Raw genomic sequence first — 24330 nt, 5'->3', positions numbered from 1 at the left:
CGTTCTATTTTATCCTTACTGACTGCCAGAGGCGGTGCTTAAAGCACTGGATGACTTATATCAGAAAGGTCACGAAAGAATCCTCACTTACTCAAGGCCTGAAGCTGTGGACAGCACGGCCATTGCCATAGGCTGGACACCAGCAACGTTGATGCATGATGAGGACCAGGTAGCTGCAGCACAGATGTCCTGCAGGGGAACGCCCCTCAAGGTGGCCCATAATGCAGCCATGTCTCTAGTAGAGGCACCGGGATGCTCAGTGCACTATAGGCTGCCAGGTTGTTCGTATGCTCGCTGTCGCTTCCATGTAAGCCTTAAGCACCCGCACGGGGAACAACATTGTTAATTGCTCGCCCTTCCCCCCAGAGGAGCCCGGAGGACTGAAGGCAGCCAAATCGATAGGCTGGTTCACATGATGTGAAAGCAACCGCTTGGGCAAAAATGAAGGATTTGGCCTGAGACTCACCCCAGAGCCATCAGCCTTCCAGCGTAGACATGCCTGGCTCACTGACAGAGCATGCAGCGCCATCACACATTTCGCCATTGCCACAGCAAGAAGAAAGAAGACAGCCACTTCAAAACAGTCTGTCCCAGCGGCTCAAAGGGTGACTGGGAAAGGGACTGAAGGACAACTCGCAAGTCCCATGATGGCGACCCATAGACCTGACGCGGCCCCTCGGGCCATCTGGTTCTCTCAGAGAAAACCAGAAAGGGCAGTGAGTTGTTGCCTCTGAGGCAAAGATGTCCACTGCCGCTCTGCCAAATGTGGCCCACGTCACAGCCACCACCTCTGGGTGAAATCTCCACTCCCTGGCTGGAGGCTTCTGACAGGGGAGGAGATCCACGGCAGTGTTCCCTACACCAGGAACATGCATTGCCCGGAGGCTCAGGAAGTTGGGGTAAGCCCACGTGAGGAGCCAGTGTGCCACCCGCAGACACATCAGAGATTTGGTGCCGCCCTGGTGCATGATGTGGTACACAGCTGAGGTATTGTCTGACCGGACGAGAACATGCCAATCTTTCAGAACAGGGAGAAAGTGCTTGAGCGCCAGGAATACAGCCTGAAGTTCCAACACTAGGGATGTAACGATTCACTCAACTCCCGATACGATTCGATTCACGATACTGGGTTCACGATACGATTCTCTCACAATTTATTTTACAAAATGGGACTGTAGACTGAACGATGACTGAAAAATATTCCTTTATTTTTAAATAAAGGAATATTTAAAAAATACTGTACCATTTCCTTTTATTTTTCATTGTCAAAAGAATCCCTTTATAAACTATTCAAAACAATGCAATTTAACTAAAAATAAATCTTGAATGAAATAAATAAAGGAATAATACAAATGAAGAAGAAGCCTATTAATTTAAATTCTGGTTCTATAGTAAACAATGCAAAACTGCATAATAGTTCTTTTTCTTTTTAAAAGTGCAACCGAAAATGTATTTTGTGCCTCAACAATTGGACTTTAAAAAAAAAAAAAAAAAAAGTCTGCATTGTATTTACGTGATATATTTGTTTGGACCAGCAGAGGGCGCTGGTAACCCAGTGGAACATGACATACTGCAGGAGGGCCCCATGTTGGAAATGCCGTAGAAGGCTTAGGATGGCGGAGACTCGCTCTGGAGAGAGGGAGGCCTGCATTACTGAGGAATCCAGCACAAGCCCCAAGTACCTCATAACCTGGCTGGGTACGAGATTGCTCTTGGCATAATTTACCTTGAGGCCTAGATTGCCCACATGACTGAGAAGAGCAGCAGTGTCCCTCAACACCTGCTCCCGAGTCGGGGAAATGACTAGCCAGTCGTCCAGATAGGGAGGTATTGAAACTCTGCTGGCCTGTAATGGGGACAGAGCAGCTGCCACACACCGGGTAAATATTTGAGGAGCCAGGGATATCCCAAACGCCAGAACCCAGAACTGATAAACCTCATCCATGAACATGAAACGAAGGAACTGTCTGTGATGAGGGGCAATGGGAACATGAAAGTAAGCATCTTTCAGATCCACCGTCACCAACCAGTCTCCTGCTAAGACAGTCTGAAGGACATCTGCGACACGCGGCATATGGAAGGGGAGAACTTTGAGGAACTGGTTCAACCCCCTCAAGTCAAGGATCGGGCTGAATCCGCCCTCTTTTTTTGGATACAAGAAAATAAATGGAGTAAAACCCGCTGAGACAAGCTTCCGGGTTCACTAACTCAATGGTCCCCTCCCCCAGATGGGTGACTACCTTGTGGTGTAGCACGAGCGATTTTACCGGATCTCTGTCCACAGTGCGTTTGATCCTGCTAAATGTAGGGGGGCCGGCGTCGGAACTGTGATGTGTAACCTCTGGATAGTGTGGACATGACCCAAGGGTCTGAGGTCTGCTCTTCCCAGCAGAGGAGCTGCTCCTGGGAAAGGAGTCCGACGACCAGCCCCTGAGGTTCAGGTTCTGCCCCCCTTGCCCAAGTGTCCCTGCCTAAGAGGGGCATTGGGAGCCTGGTGTAAACTGGCAAACTGCTGCTTCGCATGGCCAACCTGCACACTACGCTCCAAGGCCTGCAACTCCGCTGGGTCGAAGGTCTGGCCCGGCACAACCGGAAGAGAACACAGTGTTCTGCGACATGGCTCTAATAGAGGGGACTGTGCCAGCCAGACCTGACGATGAGTCAGTATTTAGTAGTCGGGTATTGTCGACATTTGCCTGCTCAGCTCCCTGGTCATAAATGCTTATGTCTTAATAATGAGGCATCACTGATGGACTGGGCCGTGGGCTCCGACCCAGAATCCTGCAACGTACTCGACAAAGCCAGTACTAGGTGTGACAGAATATTACCTAGACGTCCCATATGGGAAGCAATGTTATAACTGTGAGTCAAAAGATTGTCAGTCAACCTGCACTGGCCTTGTCCGGGGAAACTATCAGGCCACACCGGACCAATGGCAGGCTCAACTGGAGCTAGTTGTTCCAAGCCATAGCTGCCAGCATCTGCACATCTCTACAATGTATGGGTCAGAGGGAAGCACCACAAAGGCTGGGGTGTTGGCGGCCTGCCTGAAAAAAGCATTTGCTGTTTGGGTAGGGACCGAGACTTCATCCAACCCAAGGTGTGCCAATACCATGCGCATTGCCGGCTGCACAGTGCCCCAGCTGGACACTGAGCCTACAGAAGAGATCCTACTAAAACCCTCTGAAAAGGCCTTAGAAGCTTGTGATGCAAGCTTCTCATGCCCATCCCCGTCAGCGTCCCCAAACAGAGTACATGATGCTGCCGTGGACAGTGCATCCTCCTCCTGAAGGTGGGATGGACCTGCGACAGGGTTAGCCGCAAAGGCACCGGGTTCTATCTGTAGGTTAAGCAAGATAGCCTTAATCTGCGCCAACTTGGTGGTCAGAGCATCCACCTTGTTGGCCAGAGCATCAACCTTCCTTGCCTTCCGGGTAGGACCGCTGGACGTCGTGCCGGCACACTTAGCAACACCGGTGGCTCTACCTATTGTAGCCTCAGCCAACCTGGAGAGTCGCAGTGCATGAGACATAAAACTGCAGTTTATGCACGGATTATCGGACACCCCCTCTCTTAGGTGGTCAATGCCCAAGCAAGCAGGACACTGATCGTGACCGTCCTCTGCCTGAAGGGGGCCATGCAGGAGACACACAAATGGCAGTCCATTCTTCTCCAATTCTTTTTTCTTACTATTATTAATAATTAATATTATTAATAGTATTAAGAATAATAATTATATGAATAATTATATAAATAATTATATCAATAATAATTATATTGATAATAGTTATATTGATAACTGCAGCGAATTCAATGAAGGAACTTAACTCAGGCCAGAGAGCGCACTAGCCTGGAGTGATCAAACTGTGCTCTCAGTGAATCTAACTGGAGCAACACCCGACAAACCCGCAGAGAGATAGCGAGAGAGAGCAACGCCGAGGCGAACGCAGCCACTCAGCATACACACTCAAAACACCGGCCGCCGCTTAGCAGCAGGTGCTGGGAGGCCTGTGTTGGCCTCACACCAGCGAATCCATTGGTCAGAGTAACCACAACGGTGCTAACAGAACAAAGTAGCAACACAGCAGAATAACCTTAGTTGTTTAATCACAGTAGCGAGACAGCGGCATAGCCGCAGAGCTACCGAGTTTGAACCAATACACAATCACAAGGCGAATCACCGCCGATGACAAGTGTACGGTACTCACCTCAGGCAGCCACTGGTAAACTTGTCACTAAGTTTAAGCGGTGCACTCACCTGCCGCAGACTGTGGTGCCCCAGCCCGCACTTAAAGGGAAAACAGTGAGTTGCAGCTTCTAGCAGACGAGAACACTCGAGGTGCCAACATTACGGTTACAAAGCCACAAACTGTGAATAGCAAACAACCGATCTGCTATCGTTATTCGCAATCTTGAGAAGATAGAAAGAACAAATCACCTGATGACACCAGAAGATATAGACAATCCGGGTCATCCAGGGGTCACAGGTGACTTTGTTGATATAATTTCTCGACCTGTGCATGCGCGAGATGGAACATCCAGTGCTTTAAGCACCACCTCTGGCGGTCAGTAAGGATGAAATAGAACAAAATCAAGAGAAGGAAGAACTGATTTTTTTTTTCTTTCTTTTCTCCTATTCTGTTATCAACATACTTTTTTTTTTGATTATGTAAGGTTGATGATTGCTTCATAGATTCTGTTTGTCCTGTAGCTGAAATATCAACGCATGCTGGAGAGACTGGAGAAGGAAAATAAAGAGTTAAGAAAAGTGGTGCTACAAAAAGATGATAAAGGGATTCACCAAAGGAAAGTAAAGGTAGGTAACTAACGCAGTAAAATCACTGGTGTTCCTTTGTTTTCAGCCCAATGAAATCCTACTAAAAGGTTGCATTTATTTGAGTTATTCTCCTTTTAACCATTTCTACCTTTACTGTGATTATAGATATGTGAAAATAAGTTGATTGTTGGAAAATTCTGTTTTTTTGTCTAGAAATCACTTATTGATCTGTACTCTGAAGTGCTGGACATCTTGTCCGACTACGATGCCAACTACAACACTCAAGACCACTTACCCAGGGTAAGAAGCAAATACATTAGAAGTGAAAGTTTAACATCCTACACCATGAGATCATGTTATTCTAGGTTTCCCGATTCTTCTCATATTGAGCAAAAGACAGCATGCACACTCAATGGTCTTACCTTTTTACCACAGACTTAACACTTACCAGCACAGAGACACTTCAAAGGTTTAACCTGAGAAAGTGGATGCACATATGAGACCACATGCTTTTTGCAAGATGTTTGATGAAGTATTTTCTATTAATTATGTTTATCTATTGGATTGTTTATTATTTTTCAAAAACAGATTAATTTCAAAAGATTGATGGAATTTTAGACTTGTATGTAGACTGCATATTCTCGTTGTTTTAAGATCAAACTCGCTGCTATCGTAATTTTCCAATCTTCTAAAATTAGAGCAGTGTGTATCATCACTCACTGACTTTCCTTTGGTTTTGCAGGTGGTTGTAGTTGGGGATCAGAGTGCTGGAAAAACCAGTGTGCTTGAGATGATTGCTCAGGCCAGGATCTTTCCCAGAGGCTCAGGGGAAATGATGACACGTTCTCCTGTCAAGGTATGATTACCAAGAAGGGCTGAAAAAAAAGCACAAATATTTCAACTGCATTTTCTGTCATTGTCACTCCAACATGGAGGAGTATGACTATTAGATGAGATATAAAGATTTTACATGTTTTTCAGAATTAATCCCTTCCTTCTCCTCCAGGTCACTCTTAGTGAAGGGCCCCACCATGTGGCCATGTTTAAGGACAGTGGCCGAGAGTTTGATCTCAACAAAGAAGAGGATGTAGGTGCATTTCTTCTTCCAACTAATATGTTTGTCTCCCTCAGATTGTATTTGTTTTTGAAATAGAACACAATGTTGTCATAAGTTTCAGGCTATGCTCAAATTAAACTAAAATAAAGTAATAGTAATTTTAAAAGGCAGTATACAATCTTTACAATCTTCCTGTTTGCGTCTTAATCAGCTGGCCGCTCTGAGGCACGAGATTGAGCTGAGGATGAGGAAGAGCGTGAAGGAGGGACAGACCGTCAGCTGTGAGGTTGGACCAGATATTTTCATCAATCTTTCATTTTTACAGATTGGCTCGTATGATGCTTTATTAACCTGATGTTAATGCTTTGTATGCTAGACAATATCCTTGAGTGTGAAAGGCCCTGGCATACAGAGGATGGTGCTTGTTGACTTACCCGGAGTCATTAGTGTAAGTGCACACACACATTAATGTTTTCTTTGCTGTATTTGAACAATTGCATTTGGTATTAGAAATATTATTTTATAGTGCTTGTGTGTAAATGTCCTGCTAAGCAATACTTAGGTTTACACATTAGATTTTGTCAAATTGAAAAAAAAAATAAAATCAATTTTTGTTTGTTTTTCCAAATTAATAATTATAACCAAAAAAAAAGTTTATCTTTTTTTTCAAAAGGCAAGTCTTTATTTATTGCAAAACATATTTTAAGGTTTTACAGGCAACGTAATCTGAACTGGTAACCATAATTGGCCAGCAGACATTAAGTTGTATTTAGCCTATAAACACAAAAATAACAGTAAAGTTTTCTGTTTTAGTACTAAGTAGTTTTATTGCTAATGTAAAACTAAAGCAAACATTTTTAGAAATGAATTAATGCCTTCTTTTTTACAGACGGTGACCGCAGGCATGGCATCGGACACAAAAGAAACCATCTTCAGCATCAGCAAGGCCTACATGCAGAACCCTAATGCCATCATACTCTGTATTCAAGGTGAGCTCCTTTTTATCTACGAGCACCACATAGACGAAGCTGATCCAGTGATGGGACTAACCTTGCATTCTCTTGGTGCAGATGGCAGCGTTGATGCCGAGCGGAGCATTGTAACAGATTTGGTGAGCCAAATGGACCCCCAAGGAAAGAGGACCATCTTTGTCCTGACTAAAGTGGACTTAGCTGAGAAAAACCTGGCCAGCCCAAGCAGGGTAAAAAAAGACCTCGAAACAGTTTTCATTTTAAATTGCAAACTGTGAATCTGTAAAAAAAAATGCTGTAATTCTTACTTATTTCTGACCTAAATCTAAAAAAAATAAATAAATCTACATAAATTACCACAATTTAATCTTAGAAATACCTTGTCATGAAACTTGTAAAATCTACTCCAGTAGAGGGAGCTCAATCCCTATTTATTTTTCACATTTTTGGTTTCAGATCCAACAAATTGTAGAAGGCAAACTGTTTCCCATGAAAGCTTTGGGATACTTTGCCGTAGTGACCGGAAAAGGAAGCCCTGGTGAAAGCATTGATGCCATTAAAGACTACGAGGAGGACTTTTTCCAGAACTCCAGATTACTGAGGTAATTTATACAGAGAAGACCCCTTTGCTAATAATTCATTCTTTATCAAATTAATCGTCTGTCATTTTACCCATCTTTTCTCTGAAACTAGGGATGGCATGCTCAAAGCCCACCAGGTGACCACAAAGAATTTGAGTCTGGCCGTCTCTGACTGCTTCTGGAAGATGGTCAGAGAGTCTGTGGAGCAGCAGGCAGACGTCTTCAAAGGTGCAGCGGAACTTTTGTGCCGGACTTTTATTCTTTTGAGGATTGAGTGCAGTTTAGGACATTTCCCTGTTCTCTATGTGCATGTTGATGCATGGTAGGGGTCATTAACTGCAAAAAGAGCAGGTGATTTTCCTCTTTTACTATTAGCTCTGCTTTCCTTTCTGTTGCCTTAAACTACAATAAGATAGGAAAATCCCAAGCACCTTGATAACGGCATCATAGATTTATGGCCTTGAGACGATGGTTCCCGAAGGCCCATTGTGTAATCTGATGGCATTTGGATCGATTCACAACACAAAGCCTGCTTCCATCCTCCATTCATGAATCCTTGGTGGCTCCACACACACCAGCAATTAGCCTAATCTCCACTGTGGATAGGGAGCTGTGGAAAAGGGTCTGCAAGCTTGGTGTGATCAGAGTGCATATGTGAGAGCTGAATGTTTGACTTTTATTAAAGAGTGGGTGATACTAGAGGACCCATGGCCTTCTTACCTGAGGGACCAGTTAAGATATCGAGTGTGCAGTGTCTTAACTTCCTGGTATCAAAGAATATACACTATTAGTATCCTGAGAGTTGTCTTTACATTAGACCAGGAGGAAACAAAGCAGCTGCTGTCACGGCCTGTTGATGATAAAATATTTAAACTCATGAGAGCTATGCTAATGAACACATTGGCACATTTAGAGAACTCAGACAGATAAAGTGAACTTGTTGGTGTTGGTATCATTAGCTTGTTTAAATTTGTTCTCATTTTCCTTCACTTTCTAGCATCACGTTTCAACCTGGAGACGGAGTGGAAAAATAACTACCCAAGACTGAGAGAGCTCGACAGGGTGAGGCATAAACCTTAATCAAAAAACAATTTTTTTTATGCAAAGCATGACAAAAATTGTTTATTACGGAGGACAATGTGGAGGGGTGGAAATGCAAAAACAAGAAAGACATTTTAATCTATTTCAGTAAATGCCTGAATTCCTTAGAGAAACCGTAACTTCTACTTCTACAATGCTGTTTTTCAGATTCATAACCACAAATGTCTTGGTTTGGTTCATTCTTCCTGAATGCAAGCAGAGCTTGGACCCTTTTTACAAGCCTGTAAAATATTAATGGTCATTGATATTAACATGGGTATTTGTTTAAGTTATAAAAAACATTTGACAGCAGCTGGTTCTTTTTGTTCCGAACTCATAATCACAAGTGGGATTACAATATCCTCTATGACATTCACAGTTAGCTGGATCAGTGAACCGCCAGACAAGGGTAATCAGGGATAATTACACTCTCTGGTATAAAGAACGCAAGAGAAAATGTATCAATTCTGCTGCTACTTCTGACACATACTATTTTTGACGCAGAAGTGCATTGCAGAAGTTGACTTGGGACATCTTCTTGCATTAATTAAAATTATATATGTATATATATATATAGCACTACATTTTCAAAATGAAAGTGAGAACATAGACACCATTAAAACATAAATGTTAATTGATTTCAATGTAATACTGTTCACCTTGTTCTCTTCTTCCATCTGTTTTTATGTTTTCATTATAAAACCCTAGTACAGTATAATATAATGTATACACAATGAATAATGCAAAATGAAGTGGAGGTTTGTACATTCACTAGACAGCATAAAAGCCCCGAGTTCACCTCTAGAAAGGATCTGGGACCCTTCTGTGTAGACTTGAGCAATTCTTCCTCTTTCCCATAAATTGTATCATAGATTAAATAACTGGCTTTAGGAGTAAATGGGTGGAAACTTGGTGTTTCTTTTTGGCAGATTGACCAAGCCATTAATTTAATGTCCTGGTGTAGCTCAAGCCCTTTGGAACAGGCTCCACAATCCTGGACAAGATCAAATGAAAAATGAATACATGTATTATTAAAACGGCTTTTGTGAAGTAATAATGTTTTTTTTGTGTGTTTTTGCAGAATGAACTCTTTGAAAAGGCAAAAAATGAAATCTTGGATGAAGTCATCAGTTTGAGTCAAGTGACTCCTCAGCACTGGTATGTCAATTGAGTTAATATGTGCTGTTGCTTTTGTTTTAATTTCCTAAATGTTTTACATTGACCTCCCTCCCATCAGAGAGAAGCACTGAGAGATTATGTATTTACAGCTGCACTGTAGTTCTAATTGTCTGCATATATATAAGGAAGTTAAGTTATGAGCTCACTTCACCTCCAAGGGAAAAATTCTTGCTTAAATGAGATGTATGCATGGTATTATGCGATCCCTTGTGTGTGTGTGTGTGCTGTCACAGTTTCTGGATCAATGTTTTGATAAATGGTCCGAGGACGAGAAGAAGGGTGGCCCTGTTAGCCAGCCAGCACAATTGGAGCTGGTGTTTATTGGCAGAGAGGCGTGCTCGCTGGAACAAAAGGGATCTTAATGAAATATGAGTGCACATGGGTGATAAATGAGGGAGGTTCAGCACAGCTCTGATCTTAGGGAGTCTCCAGGCACACAGTCGCACCGCATTGAAGAGCAGGAAAAGCACGAGGGCTGTGTTGTTGGATTGTAACAGGGTCATAGCGCAGCTGTGTTGGATATTTCTGCCAGGAATAACAGCAGTAGTTCTCACTCAAATAAAAACATCACAGCCAATATCAAACCCAGCTTCTTGAGTGGTATTTCAAAGTTAACCTTAACTCTGCGTTTAATTTGAGTTGTAGAATTTTCAGTGTCCTCCCAGAGAACTGAGAACACAACACAGCCGCTGATTGTTTTGTTCTTCTTCAGTTCTTTGTTCTTTTTTTTTTTTTCTCACAGGGAATCAATTCTGCAGAAGAAGCTCTGGGAACGTGTTTCCACTCATGTAATTGAGAACATCTATTTACCTGCAGCGCAGACAGCAGATTCTGGCACCTTTAACACCACTGTTGATATCAAGCTCAAGCAGTGGACTGACAAGCAGCTCCCACACAAAGCATTGGAGGTGACTTGGTGTTCTTGTTATTGTTTTTAATATTGATGCTTGTTTTAGTGTCGTATGTTTTGACTTCGACTTTTGAAATATGTAACAATTTTAGAAAGTGTGGAGCGCTACTCAGAAACACTTTTGGCCTCTTAAGCCCTCCTCTAGACATAAAGTATGTATACTTTGCCTTTTACTAGGTTGCCTGGGAGACGTTGCAGGAGGAGTTTGCACGCTTCATGGCTGAATACAGAGGCAAAGACCAGGATGACATTTTTGACAAGCTGAAAGAGGCTGTAAAGGATGAGAGCATCAAAAGGCACAAGTGGAATGAGAGGGCCATGGACAGCCTGGTAAACATGAAGCAAACATCCACTCACTCTGCATCAGTACAGATCATTTATTTCCATCAGCCACAGTCTGTGTGGGTTTACTTGACATGGTTCCTTTTCCTCCATGTAATCTTAATGCTGGACTGTCTTTTTGTTATTTTCTTGAAACTAATTCAAACCTTAACCTTATATTATGTGGGGCCTTTTATACTGTAAAATATTATATAAATCCATTTATCTGCAATACTTGTTCATAATACTATTATTTAGGGCTGGGTATTGCCAGGTACCTCGCGATACGATACTATCGTAATATTTTGCCCACAATAAAGATAATATCACGATACAGCGATTCTGCGATAATTGATATATTGCGAGAAATTTCATCCACGATACTTGTGTCACTGAAGAAATTCTGAATTTATTGACTGTACTGAATCCATTTCACAGGTATTACAAAACATTGTCAATCAGTTTCACATGAATGACAGCCAAATAAAACTAAGTGTATACTGCACAGTGGCTCTTCTTAACACACATTGACCACAACTAGTCCAATGTCCTTGTGTTATGTCTTTAAGGGAAGACTGATAAAAAATAATGCTTCACCAAAATATTATTAATGATGATGTCAGTGCTAATATTATCAAGTTCTCTGTAAACATGGACACATATAAGTGCTGCTTAACAAGCAGAATGAACTTGTTTTATGAAACAGAGAACATTTAACGTGTGCTTAGTACTTAACTTGTGTAAAAAGGATAAAAAATGAAAAATAAAATAATCGATATCTGGCGCCAGTGTATCAATAATGTATCGCAAGACGAAATATCGTTGTATCAATATTTTGGCACGCTCCCACTAATACTGATAAAGAAAGTCATGATGATTCATTAAAGTATCTATTAAAAGGATTGTGTGTAGTACTTGGTATGTTTTGCATAAACACTGCAACCTGATGAACAATGGGATTTTCTTCCTGTGTTTTAGCGGGTGATCCAGCACAATGCTCTTGAAGATCGGTCTATTACCGACAAGCCTCAGTGGGATGCAGCAATTTACTTCATGGAAGACACCCTGAATTCAAGACTCAAAGACAGTACGTTATCAACACACGTTTGCGTTACTTTCTTTTTTTATTTCGTCTGCTCATCAACTAAATTTGTTACAACTTAAATAAAAATAAGTAGCAAGAGAAAAGCAGTCCATACATACCATTTGTCATTTTTTCAAGCATATATACAGATAACTTGAATATTTAGATTGTTTGTTTAATGACACGTGGGTAATTAATTGTATTATTAGTTGTACATAAAAAAGCAAAATTCATAGTGATTCAAGGGGTAGGATTAAATAAATTTACACTTCTTCCTACTCTTTTTCACCCATGTAAATTGAGAGGGTTAAGTTTTGGTGGATCATATCAGTGGTCAATTTCTGCTGTTGTAATTCATTTTTCATTTTTCTTGTTCAAAATAAAGACATCAATCAATCAATAACTTGCTTTTTAAATGTTCATTTACAAAGCATGACACAATTGTTAATGTGGTTCCCTTCTCTGTAGCTGAATCAGTTGTCAGAGACATGGTGGGCCCAGACTGGAAAGAGAGATGGCTGAGCTGGAAAAACCGCACACCGGAGCAGGTCAGAATTAAAACCCTAACAGTGTAACTTTTAGTTACCATAGCGATGGCTCTGATGCAAAATCATGTTTTTAATGTGTTAAATGTTTTTCCTTTGTTGAAAGTGATGCGTACTTCCTCTCTAATGATTTTCAGCACATACGAAATGAAACCAAGAATGAGCTTGAACGCTTGCTGAAGCTGCACGATGATCACACGGCTTATTTAGCCAATGACGAGGTCACCACTGTCCGAAAGAATTTGGAAGGACGATCTGTAGAAGTCGACCCAGTGCTGGTGAGATCACAAAATCTAAATCATAGGAGGGAGGAGAATATCAACATTTTACATATTATGAGAAGTGTTTTATTGTTTGTTTGTGTCCAGATCAAAGACACATGGCACCAGCTATATCGCCGACACTTCCTACAAAAAGCATTATCGCACTGCAACCTTTGCAAAAGAGGTTTCTACTACTACCAGAGACACTTTGTAGATTCTGAGGTATGTTTACATTTCAATAAATAATTATCAGGCTTTTGTTGCAGCCGTTCAATTAGCTCATGTTCATTCTCTTGGAAAAAATAACTGTTTCATCCTCTTCCCCCAAGCTGGAGTGTAATGATGTGGTGCTGTTTTGGAGGATCCAGAGGATGCTGGTCATTACTGCCAACACTTTGCGACAACAGCTCACCAACACTGAGGGTAAGGAGGAGGAGTTCGATTACATATGAGGATCCACCCTGATTAAAGAAATAAGGCAGGAAACACCCTGGAAAGGTTTCCAGTTTGTTTTTATGTTAAACTTCATTAGATTTTTACACACACACACACACACACACACACACACACACACACACGCACGCATCTACTTCTATAGTCATGTATTTCTGTTAAACATACATGATTAAGACTATAAAAAAGTTACCGTAACTGCAGAAACCTTTTCATGCTCTAGGGAAACAAAAACCATGTGTACAATTTGTTTTGGTTTTTGTGCCTCTGCGAGTGGCTTTCGGCCCATCATATTAAAAAACAACAACTTTTACAATTTTAGACAATGTTAGACACTGAGTAATTATTGGTGTTGCAGGCATTCTCCAAAAACTTTGCATAAAATGGTCATCCAAGATTAAAGAGAAGTTTTGACAGCTTGAAATGAGTGTATTTGCAGTGGTTGAATACATGCATTTGTGATCAATAACTAATCAAAGAAAATATCTAGGTAAGAAATCCAATGCGTTCGGCTCCGAGCTAATATTGATTACTCTGATCTGTGTTTAATCAATCATCTCCAGTGCGTCGCTTAGAGAAAAACGTGAAGGAAGTCCTGGATGACTTTGGAGAAGACATGGAGAAGAAGACCCAGCTCATTACAGGCCGCCGCGTCCAGCTGGCCGAGGATCTCAGTAAGACACAGAAACACACACAACTCAAATCATACGGAACCTAGATCAGATGGAATAAATGGTTCATGCAGAAACATGGTCGTGCTGGTTGGTGCGAGCTTCAAATATTCATTTATAATCATTAAAAAGCTAGACTAAGTCCCTAACAATACTGGTAGTCTGGTGCTGCATATGTTCTAAAGTGCTTCCTGCTGCTAACCTGGTTGATTTTAGCTGCTGTTGGTGTTTTACAACTCATCAATAGGTGGCAGTGGTGCTTCAGAAATTTCTGTGCATTTGCCTAATTCAGCAGATTTATGATCTATGAACCGACAAAAACAGTACTGGTTCATTAACATCCCAGAAAAAGAAACGTATATGGCCTTATTCAATATAATTTCAAGATCAAAAACATTTTCTTTGGATTTTTCTGAAAGGGAAAGTGTGCACATTAGTTTCTCAGACACTCATCAAGGTGTAGCTGGTATGAATGAACAGAATCTAAATCACCGTGTTTTTCGAACTGCCAGAGAATGACTGCATGCATATTGATTAGTTTTACTGTATGTGGGATTGTAGTAATTCATAAAAAGGTGAGATTCAGTTTGTCTCTGCTTTCAATTTGTCAAGCAGACCCATGTGTGTATTATCTGGTGTTCCCATGTGTACAGCAGTGTGTGCTGGTCAGTAGCCCCAGACAACAGCTGCCAGGATGGTTAAACAGTAGATTTAGTTCTACGTTGGTGCCGTGTGTGATGGATTTATGTTACCAGCTACAGAGGCTGGCAAAAGGTTAAAAAGCATGTTTTTACAATGTCATGTGCCACCACTGGTTTTCTGAAGATTTGTACAAAATCTTTGTAAAATAGACCTAATGGCTAAAGCTGATATAGCAGAATTTTCTTTAACTTGATCAAGCTTCCTTGATTCTTTTTTATGGTACACTTGAAACATGTGTTTGTTTATGAATTTGTGTTTGTAAAATTATTTGTTAGTGTTATTATGTTTGCGTGTGTCATTTATACCTGAAATATTAACTTTATTTTCAATGCTGATAAGGGACACCTGCAAAGGTTTGTTGACCTGTCCAGGCTGTGAATTAGACTCCCTTACTGAAAACCTTCTCATTAACACGTTATTTAAGCAGAATAGAGGTGCTGGTGCTTTGGTGGTACACTGGACTTTCTTCAAAAATACACCTCAGTCTTTTTCTTTATTTTAATACCTCATACATGCACAAAAATACTCTCTTAATCACCTATTCACTCAACCTTTCCTACTTAGATCCCCCCCCCCCCCCGCTTCCTCTTTCAGCCTAGTCTGCAAAGCCAGGCAAGTCCAGGCATTTACAAATGCTGTAAAGCAAGTTAATTCTTAACTTTTTTTTTTTTTAGCAAACATGATGCTTCCACTTCACACCTTCAAAGGATTCCCACACACATAGATATAGGAAATCATTAGTAAATTTGTGTTGGGGTTGAACACAGGAACAGGCCTTTGAAGATTCCATCTGGAAGCTGGAATATTTCTTTATTTATTATTCTTTTATGATTATTTGTTTTTTTTAAAAAAAAAAAAAAAAAAGGTTAAGGTTAGAATAGCAAATAATTTGGAAATATTTGCATTTTTCTAATTTAAATGATATTTTCTGCCTCCCTGACCTGGAAAAGAGAGGGAAAAGTCTCATCACTACTGTATATCCGCAGCTTTACCTCTCAGCATGATTGTACCATTTAGCTCTTATTTTCTGGGTATGTCAGATTTTTCTTTTCCTCCCACTAGAAAAGTTTATGTTCCACATTTTTAGCTTTGTCGGTCTGTCAGGTTGAGTTGGTGGGAGAGTGGAGGATCCGGGTCATTAGCAGTCTGACACTTTGCACACGGCTCTCTGAGTAATGCAGCCCAGACCTGCGTGCGTGGGCTTGGGCATGAGGTCCGTCAGTCTGGGCTGAACTGCTTGGCTGCTGCGAGCTGAGTTGCTACATGCCTCGGAGCACAGAGTGAGCGAGCTCTCTCTGGGCAGAAGTTTTTGTTACCAAAATATTTTTTTCTTGACAAAATCTTTTGACTTGCACTGCTCCTTGATTGTGTCACTAAGTTGTGTTTTAAAGTTTAAGAAAATACTTTAAATATCCAATAAATTCCAGTTCTAACAATGTGATGTTTTACTTGCGATAGTCTATTTTAGGGAAAATACTGCTATTAAACATGCTCTATATCCGAGCAGACATTGCACCTGATGCAGCACCTCATTACAGTCAAATAAAGCCTTTCCCAGAGTTGATGTTACACACACCTTTATCAGGTTGTAAATCATGATCAGCATAATACATCTTTTTCAGTCCGTTTATGAGGCATTTTCCTCCATTGTTTTACAAACCCCTCATCGTTGAAGGTGTTTTGCCTCTTTTTTTTTCTAGAGCCTTTAAAGACAGCACGGCGTTTAGCCTGCGGCCCACACTTTGGTGTGACCCCCACAGGTCAACCAGCTCATACCACAGGCTACTCAATCCAGCTGGCTTTTCTTCTTCTTCACCTCTCCCCGTCCCTGGGGATTTTTTCTGCAACTGTTTAGCTGCTGCTGTCAAATTCTGTCCAGCTGACCTCGACTCTGTTTTTCCTTTGACGGTGGGATAAAGCCTGAGAAATTAGAGATGGGTTGTCACCGTCACCTGACAGCTTCGGTAGCGAGAAAATGAGGGAAAGAGATGGGGAGAGAGAGGGGACACTTAACAAAGGCAGAAATTTGCTCCCAGGGGCGATTTGCTAAGCGCTTTTTTTTTTCCGCAGACGGGAACAACATCTCTCAGGTTACAAAAACAGGTCAGGTGTGTTGGTGAGTGAGAGCGTAAACTCACTGCTAATGAATGGTGCTGTTCACTGTGAGGTGGTGTGCGGTCGGTGTGGCCATCAGCCTGTGCCAGGCCAGCTGGATGGCACTGCGCCGTCACTGGAGCAAAGCCCAGGTTCATTCTGCTAACACAGTCTCTACTGAGACCACTGGCCTGTCACTTTGCTGCTTCATTAATACCGGTACTTTGTGTCTGTGCTTGTGTGCGTTTCCCAATAAGAAAGACAATGGTGCCCTATTTGAATTGCCAAAGAATTTCCTCGAGCTGTGGAAATTAGTCAATGAATCAATGCACTCGCAGACGATTGTTTCACTTCAGTCAATGATTGATTACAACATGCTTGTAGTCGTCTGAGGTGTTTGCTAACACACTGTATAACCCCATACAGCCCACATGCTGTGTGTGAAGCCTATCCCATGACAATCCAACTGGCAGGAAATCACCTAAGCATATGAAGCTGTTGGGATGCTAATGCCAGCATTCATTCCTCTGTACGGCCTTACTGAACCACAGTCACTACTTGACAGGAACAGTTAAAGCTGATGGACATTCATAGCAGATCAATAAAGGATCATTTGCTCAAAAAAAATGTAAAAGGTTGAAATTGCCACTTGAAAATGTTTTCATCTCCTTTGTGGGATGTAGAGTCCCGTAGACCAATTCATTAGTGTTTTTACGTCATTCTTACCTAGATTTATTATTTCTTCACCAGACAATGAGGACAGTGATTCACTTGACACAATTTTGGTTTGTTCCCAGAATTCCCAGTGATATCGGATTGAAGTAAAAACCAATTCTATCCATCTGTATCTGCGACTCTACATTACGCAATGTGTGAAACTGTTCGGACAAGGGTGAATAAACAGTGCAGCTCAAAACATACTGATTTATTGATCTGTGGCCTACACTATGGATTTATCGGATTAAAAATCATAATCGCCAGCAGCTTGGAAGCTATTTTGTGCTGTTGTAAATTTTAAGATTTTTTTACATTGAGTTCACAATATCTTGTTGAATGTTCTAGATTGTTTTGCTCAAAAACTTAATGACTGTCTTTCCAACTGTATCGACCGATCTGCTGTAGATGAGTTAGTTTAGTAGGAATTATAAATAAATATTGGCAGGGAGGGTTTTGTTTGTGCTGTGTTTTAATCTCTATATATTACTCAGAATGATGCATAAGCTTATTTTGTGTTAAAACTCCTCAGACAGTCATCATGGACACATGCACCACAGTTGATGTGTGTAAAGCGAGGGTGGCTAGATTATTGGGTCAGATGAACTCCAAAGCTGGAGTTCTGATTGTGTTTGTAGTCTAAAGTAAATGGTATACTAAAGCAAGCAACACATTTTAATCTCAGATCTTTAGGAAAATGGAAATCTTTACATCCTGTTTTCGTCATGATGACTTTTTGTTTCAGTGTTTATCAGAGATGCACACCAGGCCTCTATTAGTTAAAAATCCTCACCAGGGGCTTGTTGGCACTGACGAAGGCAACAATGTGTAAAGTTATGGATTTCAAGCTTTTGTGCAAGTAACTCTGGGGGGTGAAGCAGTGAGATGAGTTAACAGAAGGTGTTTTTCTGATATCAGTGAGAATTCATGTTTACACACATGTTCACGGTTGCCTCTAACTTGTGTGAAAGGCAAACACAATAAAGCTCTAGTTGTCTGGACTTGCTCACCGACATGTCCTCTGAGCCTCACGCTCACTTCTTTCACATCCTCCCCTTCTTCCTTGTGTTTATATCCTCTATGGTGATTGGTCAGGGCTCACCAACAATCACTTTTCTGCTGTACAGAAAAGACATCATCAAGTTGCTGTCTTCCAAGTTGCTTTAGTTTTCAGACATAATGCATACACACAACTTCTGCCCGACTGATCGATCGCACATTTTAGAAAAAAACAGCATTTTTCAACATTTTTTCTAGTTTTTTTTTGGCCTCATGATGAATTTAAAGGGCAACTACTACACATTCTGGAGCCCTGCCTGAGCTAAACTAATACAAACAACTATGATGATAACCTCTAATCTTTATGGTGTCTGCTTATTCAGAACATAAATGTCTGCCTAATAAGCTAAGTGTGTCCTGATCACTTTTATTTGTTTTGAAGGATAATTTAAGTATTTTGTGTTTAGTATTAACAATCTTGCTGTAATAAAAAAAAAACAGTTTAAGTAAAACATAAAAAAATCAACTCAATGTCAGACAATCAAGATGTGATGATTGAAGTGGTGATAATGACATGAAACTGTGTGAGAAATGGTGAGAATGTTATCCTCCCTGGGGACGGATTGAGTGCGAGTGTGGGAAAATAGGAGTGAGCAGGATTTGGGGTGATGGGAGAGAAAAACTTCTCTTCACGTGTTCCCAGCACCACTGGGCCACCGGGGAGCCATTCTCACTGATCATCCCGTCACTCACACACATGAACGCATATATCTGACATCAGGTGCTTTAAAGAATAAACATGTGCTCACTTAACAGTTTTTTAAAGGCAAACTTATACACGTTATTTTTGTCTTTGTATGCTTTTTAGACAGCCGAACCTTGCTGTTTTCAGTTAATGTATGGTTGTCTTGTAGAAAAAAAATTGTGAGTTGCAAAAAAGCAAGCACTTTGAACAGGAGGCACCTGATATTGCATCATTTGCACTCTTAGAGGAATGGACTTCAGCAAACCCATGTAAAGTATTTCAATGGCTTTTAGGTACAGAAACCTTTTTCCCATTTGTGATAGTATTTTACTGATGTAAAGTCCTGTTCCAGTTAAATAATGGGACTTGGCTTGCTTATAACCGCATTTTGAAAGTTGTATACAGACTTTTTTTTTGCACTACTCCAATTGCGTTATGTACAGTGTGACATTGTTCACTCGATCTTACACCTACGGCTGATAAAGTACAGCAAAAACCAATAACACTTGAACATCTAAGACTGATTCAATGTAACATAGCTAGGTTTTCTCTTCTTGTGTGCCTTTTAAAAATGTATTTCTGCCAAGTGCTTGTTTTGGAAAATAAAGGCCACAATGAGCTTCCATTTTACCTGCAAGAAGTTGAGCTCCAATTAAATCACTGTGAGTTTGGTGTAGTTGAAGTTTTTGTGATCTGGTGTTTTGGGATGTTTTCATAGTGATGCCTTACTTTCCATTTGTTCAGTACTGTTGCAAGGTTTATGGTACCAGTATGACTCACAGGAATTCCACGTGTGTGGATAGGTGTATGAGCACTGAAGCAGCTGGAAACACGTATTCATCTAAGAGATGAAGGAGCGTGAGGAGGGCTTGGTTTAAAACCTGTCTGATCGACTGGTTAGGAGTCTGTGCCAGATGGAGAAATAAGTCAAATGTAGTCATCAGTCAACTTGATAGTACGCATGTGCTTCGTGGATTACCTGCTGTTCACATGCAAACTTTACTTTAAGATTTAGTTGATGAAAGACTCTCAGTGTTCCCACGTTAGATCCCTGTGCGTGGTTTTCTTTTGGGTTTTCTAGTGTCCTCCCACATGAAATATCTTTGAATACATGAAAATGTATTTCGAATTAGTGTTATAAGTTTGTCACACCACAGAAACGTGTCATTGACCACTGAGCCAAATTTGAAAGATGAAAACAATAGCTAAGTATATAACATTAGGTCTCAAAATCATGGAGAAACAAAGACTTCTCTCTGCTCTGAAATGCTGGGGGCGTGTCAATTAGAGGCGCGGGAAGGTTGCGGCCTCTGTGTACTGTATCTATGGGAGAGTATGGCAAGCCCTTTTGACATTTAATAGCTACATTTGACTATCCGGAATTAACATTATAGATATCAACAACAATGCACTTGTAGACATCTCCAAATGGAGTTATGGATAGTCGTAATTTAGTTGCAGATATTCACATCGCTCATTCTGCCTATCCATAACTGAATTAAAGATAATCTGTAATGACAAACTCTGTACACCAATGGAGAAAGTGATGTCATTTATCCTAGGAGGAATTACATTGTGGATATCTGACATTACAATTGTGGATAGGAAGAAAGTGATTGTAGATGCCTGAAATGTTCATTTTGAGCCTATCCACAACTGAATAGGGCCAAACGAGGTGTCAGCGTTAAGGTCTTCTCCGCCTGAGTCTGAATATGTGCATCTCTCCCGGGTAGAGTAAGAACTGCGCCCGCTAGAGACGAAACACCCAATTGCGGTTATTGTAAGTAAATGTTATTGAAGATGTATTCTATTTACACAACCAGCCAAAGGTTTGGACAAGCCCTCTCATTTAAATTAATGAGGAGCATCCTAAATGTCACTGGTAGTGAATTTCAGCAAGAGTCAGTATTTTGTGGCCATTTTAGATGTCACTTAACAATCAACAGACTGACAAACTGTTGTTGTAACTTTACAGTAGTTTTACTTTCTTACTTTTAAACACAACCTGAGTCACATTGTTTTGAGAATGACACCACAAGGTCAAAGGCAGTAAATGGAAGGTTAATGGCATGCTTTGCCATTTCGTTCATATCTTTATTACATCTAATGAGATATTGAGAGATGGGGATGATTCAGTACATACAGTACAAATGCCTATCACCAATGATGCAAGAATTCTCAGTTTATGAATCACTGTGTGTCTGAGTTTACTCCAATATCTGGACCTCCAAGGACTTTAGTGTTGCTTGTTGGGTATAACATTGACTTAAAGCTCAAGATACTTTGCAAATGTTCAGTCTTACCTCCAGTTGATCCCAAACCTTGACCCTTTTCATACTTGTACAATCTAGTCCGAATTCTCTTTGTCTTTCCCGTGCATCTGTTTTCTAGATATGAGCTCCAAGTGCAGGAACTGATTCATCACTTTGTCACGACGTTTGGACTTTCCGCACAGAGGTTGTCTTTACCTCCGTGTCTCCCATGGCCCAGTTTTTCTAGCGTGACAATCCAGATTTAGTGACAAATCAAGCTTCATGCTGCCGAAAGGGACTCTTCTGTTTGTTACATTAAGAGATCAGATTTCAAAGGGGGAATGGGAGAGTATTGAAGTGTTCCCCATCCTGACCTACTGTGACCCCGCTTGGTATAAAAATATATATGATAAGTTGCTTCATGACTGATGACAATTTGGGACCTAAACCGTCTCCAGTGCCCACACAGTGAACTGCTTCTTTTTTGCCAGCAGAACTGCCGAGAGCACTGTGTTAAAGTAGTCTGGCTCTAAACCTCATCCACTGAAATCTTTCTGTTGCTACTTATTTCCTACAACCACCCATTTTTTTTACAGTTTTCTTCATTTCACATGCAGTGAAGGAGAGTGGCCATCTCCCATAGGAAGGGGATTAGCTTTCTCTGCTTCACAGTCCTGTCCTGTCTTCTTGTCTCTTTCTCTGTTGTTGTTGCTGGCTACTTGTCCAGCAGGGCCACGCAGTCTAATTACAGGTCAATTAAAGGCTTTCTTGCTCAATTCTCCCGCCGGCGCTTCGGCCACGACAGGCTTAGAGGACTCTACAGAGTGCGCGTGAATGATATATCATTTCATGTGGAGATCAGCCGAGAGAAGGCCTTGAAAGAGAGGATTTTGGGGGGAAAGGCTCTTCTCTTATTCTCAGTTCCTCCACCCTCTGCAACCAACACACCAGCAAGCTTAAAAAAGGGGCCTCTGAAATAGAGGCCAGAGGATTATGGGAATATTCATGACCAGATAAAGGGGTGAGCGGTTGAATGACTGTGTTTTGGGGCTCATCTCTTAGGTAAACAGGAGCCTAAATGGAGTTTTAGATTGCAACTCCCCCTGCTCGGTGAGGAACAGGCAACGGTGACTGTTTTGTTGCTTCTCCACAGGCTGGTGAAAAGAAGGCCTTGTGGTGGCCTTTTCTTCTTCATACTGCTGTGTTTTGGAAGCAAACAGATGGTACCAGCGAAATAAATATCTGTTTCTCACAGTTTTTCACCGCTGAATATTGGCTTTTCTGAAAGAGGCAATTCAGTTTTACCCGTGGCCCCCTGGAAGCTGCTGGGAGCTCATTTTAAAGTCATTAGGTCTCCTGACTAAGCGGAAAGACTTGCTTTTTGTGGTCCTGATCTTCAAATTATGTCTGTCAATCAGATTCACATTACACTTGTCAGAACTTAAGGCACTCTGTTACCTTTTTATTTCAAATGTATTTGTCCGTGAACAAAATACATTGTACTGTTTTTAAATGATAAATACTAAACCGATATGTGGTAGTGTCTAGATGCTGCTTTAGGATCTGCTCCGTTAGCCTCTGTGTTGTTTTATATCACTGTCTTGAGCAAAGATGTAGTTGCGAGTATGTTCGTCACTGATGTCCTTGTTCAGGTTTAATTCATTGTGCTTGTCCAAAAGAAGCTTAACACCTGTCAGCCAAAGAAAAGTTGGTCAACAGGTGTTGGCGCTCCTTCAGCCTAGCAAATCCGTCCTGAATGCTGCTACGATGACACACCAGGGGAGTAATAAAGATATTGAGCTTTTCTTCCACCTGTATTGTATTATGTTGCTGTTTCAGGTCTAAATTGTGTATATAACACATCAAACTGTAATCTTCCTTTATTTGAGGAAGACCGACTTGCTTGACGCAAATTTTAACAAGTAAAAGCGACTTGATTGAAGCATTCACTTCTGTTCACACCAATCCTCTGTATAACAAGGGGTTTAAGTTCAGTCTCATGTCTAGGTGTTGGAATCAAACCATTGTCACTTATCTATGTTTGGTGATAAGTTAACTTTGGAAGCACTGTTGCCCCATGTGGTCTCACAGGGTTCTGCATCCCTGCCCCACAGTTGCCTGGATGCTTGGGATTTGACCCATGTGAGGCGGTCTATATTTAATCACACAGAGGCTCCACCTTATCACCCACATCTGAACGCACAGAGGAGCTTTGAAGCCTGAGCCGGGGGATTTTCCAAGTTTTTAATGATCCGACTGTCACTTCCCTCCTTTTCCTCATGAAAACCACACCCCCTTCTCTCTGCCCCCTCATACTACACATCTCTTTATCTTTAGGTCGGCCAGATGTTGGTAATCCTGCTCCGATTGGCTTGGATTGAGTTATGTTGTCTTGTGGTCAGCGCCTGCCAAGTTGAGCTTTGCCGGCTGCCTTTGAGCCGTGCCCCGCGGTGGGCTGCACGTTGGAATGGCGTATGGCGGGGTTTGGTTTCATTCGGCCCCACACCTGCTGCAGCAACTTGTCAGTGTGCCCCGCCACAGCCTCCCTTTAATGCCTCCATTAGGTGTTGTAATCTCCCCCCAGCGCATTGCCATTTTGCCTGAGTGTGTTAACAGACTATCAAAGGCTGGGGATTTTTACTCCCTGCCACCTGCCAGTGGTAAATGTGGGGGAAAAGGTAGAGGTGACATGACTGTAGCATATAGCTCTCACTAGTTATCAAGGCATTAGGGTTGTGTGTGTTTGTGTCTTAAGGTCAGAAATGTATGGCTGTCAGGTTTTTACTGTGTGAGTGGACGTGTGTGTCTTTGTAGATTTGTGTGTGTGTATGTGTCATCTTGCATTGCTCCAATTGTTTTACGAAATTGATGTGTGCCTTTATCTCACCACACAACAGTTTGCTTCCCATCCATCAGGAAAAGGATACCTCAG

The 24330-nt window shown here is 41.4% G+C and overlaps 1 protein-coding gene across 5 annotated transcripts in view; it reads left to right on the top strand.

The window, feature by feature from the left end:
• opa1 (OPA1 mitochondrial dynamin like GTPase) overlaps positions 1-24330 on the top strand; it is a 39125-nt gene that overhangs the window by 11763 nt on the left and 3032 nt on the right. For all 5 annotated transcript variants that reach the window (XM_028444075.1, XM_028444073.1, XM_028444074.1 and 2 more), the window contains 20 exons: positions 4712-4816; positions 4991-5077; positions 5520-5633; positions 5784-5864; positions 6046-6120; positions 6211-6282; positions 6724-6823; positions 6905-7035; positions 7262-7407; positions 7499-7614; positions 8384-8448; positions 9548-9624; positions 10388-10553; positions 10733-10885; positions 11855-11963; positions 12429-12508; positions 12643-12783; positions 12874-12990; positions 13098-13191; positions 13785-13895. In XM_028444075.1, coding sequence (XP_028299876.1) covers positions 4712-4816; positions 4991-5077; positions 5520-5633; positions 5784-5864; positions 6046-6120; positions 6211-6282; positions 6724-6823; positions 6905-7035; positions 7262-7407; positions 7499-7614; positions 8384-8448; positions 9548-9624; positions 10388-10553; positions 10733-10885; positions 11855-11963; positions 12429-12508; positions 12643-12783; positions 12874-12990; positions 13098-13191; positions 13785-13895 — 2140 coding nt within the window. The remainder of the gene's footprint in view (positions 1-4711; positions 4817-4990; positions 5078-5519; positions 5634-5783; positions 5865-6045; positions 6121-6210; positions 6283-6723; positions 6824-6904; positions 7036-7261; positions 7408-7498; positions 7615-8383; positions 8449-9547; positions 9625-10387; positions 10554-10732; positions 10886-11854; positions 11964-12428; positions 12509-12642; positions 12784-12873; positions 12991-13097; positions 13192-13784; positions 13896-24330) is intronic.

Source organism: Gouania willdenowi, chromosome 4, assembly GCF_900634775.1.
Source record: "Gouania willdenowi chromosome 4, fGouWil2.1, whole genome shotgun sequence".
Taxonomy (NCBI): domain Eukaryota; kingdom Metazoa; phylum Chordata; class Actinopteri; order Blenniiformes; family Gobiesocidae; genus Gouania; species Gouania willdenowi.
The sequence above is the reverse complement of the archived record's forward strand: the minus strand, read 5'-3'. Positions and strand labels throughout refer to the sequence as shown.